This window comes from Limulus polyphemus, unplaced genomic scaffold, assembly GCF_000517525.1.
Source record: "Limulus polyphemus unplaced genomic scaffold, Limulus_polyphemus-2.1.2 Scaffold2650, whole genome shotgun sequence".
Taxonomy (NCBI): Eukaryota; Metazoa; Arthropoda; class Merostomata; order Xiphosura; family Limulidae; genus Limulus; species Limulus polyphemus.
In genome coordinates, this window is record NW_013668260.1 from 18,727 (window position 1) to 25,095 (window position 6,369).

Below are 6,369 nucleotides of genomic sequence, written 5' to 3' on the forward strand. Positions count from 1 at the left end.
CGCTAGAACATCTCACGTGCTCGTGCTCGACAATACTCAATTACTCATTACCTACACATTGTCCCGTCACTTTGTGACCATCTTATATATACCAGACTACCCCCAATCTAGTAATCTCCCGACAATTCACGAAGGTTCGAGAAAGAAGTGGCGTGATACTAGTCACGTGACCTCTGACACAACACTATATATATTTGTCAATAATTATACAGATAATCCATCTTAACGGTGGAGAAGCACTAACACTGATTTGGTGTAGTTTATTTTAGAGTTCATATACTAAAGAAAAGCCGTGTAGAAGTTGGTCACGTTTACAGAAACAAATCCGTTGTTGTAATCCTTTTACAAATTTCGCCACCAATTCATCTCCTAACAACAACTACTTGTATCTTTAATAATTAACATATCTGTTCTTTTTAATATCTTGTATGAAAAGTTTTAGTAAACCTATTATTTTGTTTATGACTCTCCTTTAACCTGAGCATACTTAAAGCCTTTTTTTCTTATTTTTACACTACAAAGGTAGCTAGACTTTCCTTTAACCTGAGCAAACTTAAAGCCTTTTTTTCTTATTTTTACACTACAAGGGTAGCTAGAAGGCCCCGTTCTGTGTTTGAATTGAGAAGTTAAAGTTTTATATTGATCATAAACAAGCTTAATTCAGTCCAATTTTTGTGCTGAAAACATAAACATAATTTAAATATAGTAGAGAAAAATGCATGGGAGATTACAGACATTTTCATTAGTGTTTACTAATTTATAAATAGATTATGGATAGTTGTTATTATTCACATTTCTTGATGTTCTGAAGTTTTATCAAAATCTCCTTAAAATGCTGTAAGCTGTGACACTGGTTTAGCCATATAAGCTTGTCGTTTAATATCCTTGAGTATAGACTGTAACAAAAGTAGTGTCAGCACTACTTTTGTTACAGTCTGTATTCAAGGACATTAAACGACAAGCTTATGTGGCTAAACCAGTGTCACAGTTTACAGCATGTTAAGCTGGTATTCAAGCTCTGTAGAATGATTAAATCGATTTAATCATTCTACAGAACTTGAAGTCATACTTTGAATACCAGAAGCTGCCTATTGCTTTCTTCAAAGTTTTATTAGTCTTCTGTATCTAAAAATAAAAAAATTAACCTGTTACATATCGCATGCTGCTACATTACACTATGTTGGATTGTAAGTAGTGTTTTCACATTTATTGTTTCAGGTATCTAATGCTGTCAAGAACTCACTGAGGTCTAACCCCTCTGGCCAGCCAAGTGATGGTCCCATGGGTCTTAATGTATCTCTTTCACAATCCTTGAGTTCTCACTCGGTTTCTAAAACGGCCATAACAAACGCATCTTTCCGCACAAAGAAACTACCAGGTAAAACTTGAGATAATTTTAGATAAATATGGATTGTTCTGTACATTGTTCGTTAACATTTTGAGTAAGATTGAACTTGATTTGGAAATGAATTAATAACTTTGGGCTAGTTGGTATTGTGATGTACGTCAACAATAATAGGCCTAATGTCGTATGAAAAGTATAATTAATTATGTTTTATGTACTGTTAAAAAGTCTGTTATTCACTATTGTCTACATAATTTCTGTTCATATTGAGAACAATATTCTTTTAAAGCTTGTGTTAGATAATCACCATTTAGTGAAAATGGTGTTTTAACACTATGATTATCTTCTTTTTAAAATGTTCGTCTGATTAACATACCATCACAAATTACTTTCTTTTATCAAACGAGAGTTATCGTTGTGAATCATTATCTCTTTTTTTTTTCTTTCTTTGCTAGATGATCTTAGCATCCTTCCATCTGTCCTAATCACACAGCTTGTTTCCAGTACAATCTCACCTAGTGACAACATTCAGATTACTGGCTTGTGGAGTGTTTGAGAACCGCACTTCTCACTATTCCTATAAAATTTCTGCATGCTTTTCTTCTGTTCTCTACAAGATTAGTGTGTGTGTATGAGCATGTACATTGTGTGGGGAATGAAAGCATGGACAGTAACATCTAAAACTTTTCAAGTCTTTACGCTAAGCATTATGGGTGCATGATTGTATTTGAATTGGTTATGGAATTTAAAGGCACTTTTTAATTAACTTTCTAAATTTCTGTTTGCATGCCTTCTGAGTTTACTGCTGTTCTATTTGTTTCTTTAATGGCATGCTAACTGGTGGTTGTTTTGAATAGAATTTATTCGAGTTTGCCAATCAGTTATGTAGCTTTAAGTATATACAAATATATTGTGTGATAACCCTTCTATTACTAGTACAGTAGGTGTTACATAACTAATGATGTGTTTTCCAAGAGCCTTCACCCAATATTTAAAATTAATATATCTCAAAAACTACTCAGCCTAGGGGAACATAAAATCACTAACTTTTATTAAACAACTGTTTAAATATGGTAGATGTGTTTCACAAAAGGTACTGCTAGCATCATTTGTTCTGGACAGTGTTTGTTAAATTCTACTCAGGCCATTCTTCTTGTATTGTTGAACAAATAAATGTAAAAGTAGTGCTAATTTGTAAGAACAAATATTTAGCTTTTCTTTTTAATATGGTTTTGAAAGACCATGTATCATATCCGAACTTTCCTGAATAATACAATGATTTCAAATGTACTGTTAGGGAGGTTTTATTCACCTAGACAAGTAGCTTTTAAGATATGATTAAGCCTATTAAAGTGATTAAACAATTAAGAACTTATACAACAACCCTCCCATTCTCCAGCACTTCATACATGCCTATGTAACAGACACTAACCTCCAAAATACTTAAAACTACAAAATATCATTTCAATACATATCCCATAATGCCTCAAATGAACTTTAAATATGTGATGGTCTCTATAACCACCTTCTCTATATTGCTAAGATGGAATTTTGCTCGCCACAATGGTAGGTGACAACTACTTGGTCAATATCAGCCTAAATGTACAGACTTAATCTAATTATAAGTCTATATATGTGTGTGATAATATGTTTTTTCCTGTATTGGATTCACGCTGTCATCTGATCTAGAGGATTAACTCACTAGCATTTGCTAGTAAGGTAGTTTTTAACAAATCAAGCCACCATATCCTTCCACTCCCACAAATGAGACCCATCTTCAAGGCTTATATCAGGGTTGTAGTGATCCAATTTTTTTTCATCTCCTTCTGGCAGGATTTGAACCTGGGACTACAAGCAAGTGCTAAACCAACTGAGCTATAGGGTTAACCTACTAGCTAGGTATTGGTTTAAGACACATTTTAATAACAAAAATCAACACAGAACTGTTATTCCACTGACAGCATTGTAGTATTTAGTGATTTATAAAGTAATATGTTTCCTACATGTGACAAGTGGAAAGGATTATTTTATGATATATGCTGCAAGCATGACACCAGTTGTACTCACATTAATTATTTCAGTTTTATTTTAAATGACCTTGATGTCAGAAAAACACACAAGTTCAAGAAGTCTTAATATCAAATTATAAAAAGCCCTATAACTCGAGTACTTTTGAAAAGTGGACCTTTCAAAAGTTCTATGGTTTTTATCATTTTATTTTAAATAATCATTTGTTCATTGCTGCACATTGCATGTGGTTTTTAATTACGACAAAAAACATATTTCAAAGTTGTGTTTTAGATAACATTAGGTAATGTACATATGTGTAAGCACATGTCTAAATATTTAATAAAATGGATTGGGCTGCTTAAACTTGAGATCTCATAAAAATAAAAACTTCTACAAGAGCACATGTCTAAATATTTAATAAAATGGATTGGGCTGCTTAAACTTGAGATCTCATAAAAATAAAAACTTCTACAGAAGCACATGTCTAAATATTTAATAAAATGGATTGGGCTACTTAAACTTGAGATCTCATAAAAATAAAAACTTCAACAGAAGCACATGTCTAAATATTTAATAAAATGGATTGGGCTGCTTAAACTTGAGATCTCATAAAAATAAAAACTTCTACAAGAGCACATGTCTAAATATTTAATAAAATGGATTGGGCTACTTAAACTTGAGATCTCATAAAAATAAAAACTTCTACAGGAGCACATGTCTAAATATTTAATAAAATGGATTGGGCTGCTTAAACTTGAGATCTCATAAAAATAAAAACTTCAACAGAAGCACATGTCTAAATATTTAATACAATGGATTGGGCTGTTTAAACTTTAGAACTCATAAATGTCTAAAAAAATATATACAAAAACTGTTAAAGTTGTAGCAAGGGTAACAGTTACCCATATTGCAGGGATTCAAACTTTTAGAATATATACAAAAACTTAAAGTTGTGGTAAGGATAACAGTTACCCATAAAACAGGGATTCAAACTTTTAAAATATATAAATAACTTAAAGTTGTGGTAAGGGTAATAATTACCCATATCGCTGGGATTCAAACTTTTAAAATCCACAGAAACAGTTAAAATTACTGTAAGGGTAACAATTAGCAATATTACAGGGATTTACGTCTCAAAATACAAAGACATTTTTAAAATTGCTGTAAAGGAAAAATAATTATGTGGTCAGTGTTTCTAATAACCTTCATGAAAACCACTTTTAAACATGTATTTTCTTTTATCCTATAGGTGTTGCTTGTTACTCTTATTACAGGAATTTTTTCTACACATTACCATGTTACCAAACCTGATTGTTTGAACAGTGAATGAAGTAACTATACATCACCATGTTACCAAACCTGATTGTTTGAACAGTGAATGAAGCTTCTACTTATTAACATTTTAACAAACCCAGACTGCGTGAACAATGAATAAAATTTCTAGTCATTACCATGCTAAGAACCTGTGATAGTGTCAACAGTGAATGAAGTACTATAATGTTAACGTAACGGTGAATCCATGTTAGATTTATTACACTATCAGATAACACATACGACACGGATTCAAGATATTAAAATATATACAAAAACTGTTAAAGTTGTAGCAAGGGTAACAGTTACCATATTGCAGGGATTTAAACTTTTTTACCATGTTACCAAACCCAGATTGTGTCAACAGTGAATGAAGTTTCTACACGTTACCATGTTACCAAACCCAATTGTGTCAACAGTGAATGAAGCGTGTAGAAACTTCATTCATTGTTGAAACAATTGGGTTTGGTAACATGGTAATGTATAGAAACTTCATTCACTGTTGACACAATCTGGGTTTGGTAACACAAACAATCAGGTTTGGTAACATGGTAATGTGTAGAAGCTTCATTCACTGTTCAAACAATCAGGTTTGGTAACATGGTAATGTGTAGAAACTTCATTCACTGTTCAAACAATCAGGTTTGGTAACATGGTAATGTGTAGAAGCTTCATTCACTGTTCAAACAATCAGGTTTGGTAATGTAATGATCAGTAAAAACTTTATGTAGTGTGTAGAAAACCAGTGTTTAAGAACATGGTAATTAAAATAAACATTATTAAATATTCACACTGTCAGGGTTTGGTAACATGGTAATGTGTAGAAAACCAGTGTTTAAGAACATGTCAATTAAAATAAACATTATTCAATATCCATACTGTCAGGGTTTGGTAACATAGTAAATGTATAGTTACTTCATTCACTGTTGACACAGTTGGGTTTGGTAACATGGTAATTTGTAGAAATTTCATTCACTGTTGACACAATCTGGGTTTGTTAGTAGGTACAATAAACAAATTTAATTTACTGTCGACACAATCAGATGTTAATAATATGGTAATGTATAGTTACTTCATTCTCTGTTGAAACAATCATGTTTGGAAACATGGTATTTAGTTGAAACATCATTCAATGTTGATGTAGTCTGGATTTATTAACATGATAATTAGTGGAAACTTTGTTCACTGTTGAAGAAGAAACAGTAAAAACAGAAAATTTGGTCATTAGAAGAAACTTCATTCACTGTTGACATAATATTTGATAACATGGTAGCAGATAGAAACTTAATACAGTGTTACTGGGGTTTTTAAGTCCTTTTCAATCACCAATAAAGTAACATAAAATAATTTTGGTATTTTAATAATGTTAGAGTTTGTGCCTAAAGAAATCTGTATCATATATATGTGTGTATGTGTGTGTGTAATCATTGATTTGCTGTTGACATTATCAGGTTTGATAAAGTGGTAATGAAACTAGAAACTTAACCATATGATTAGAAACATAATTCTTTATTGACACAATCTGTGTTTGATAATATTGGAAATAGTAGAATCTTCATTCACTGTTGACACAATCAGATTTAACAACATGGTAATGAGTAGAAACTTTATTCAAACATTCAGGTTTGGTAATGTAATGATCAGTAGAAACTTTATTCAAACATTCAGGTTTGGTAATGTAATGATCAGTAGAAACTTTATTC

The 6,369-nt window shown here is 31.7% G+C and overlaps 1 protein-coding gene across 1 annotated transcript in view; it reads left to right on the forward strand.

The window, feature by feature from the left end:
- The window catches only part of LOC106467532 (hyccin-like), a 21,094-nt gene that overhangs the window by 11,661 nt on the left and 3,064 nt on the right, over positions 1 to 6,369 (forward strand). Inside the window, exon 5 of the mRNA XM_013927896.1 lies at positions 1,219 to 1,378. Within this exon, the coding sequence (XP_013783350.1) occupies positions 1,219 to 1,378 (160 nt within the window). The remainder of the gene's footprint in view (positions 1 to 1,218; positions 1,379 to 6,369) is intronic.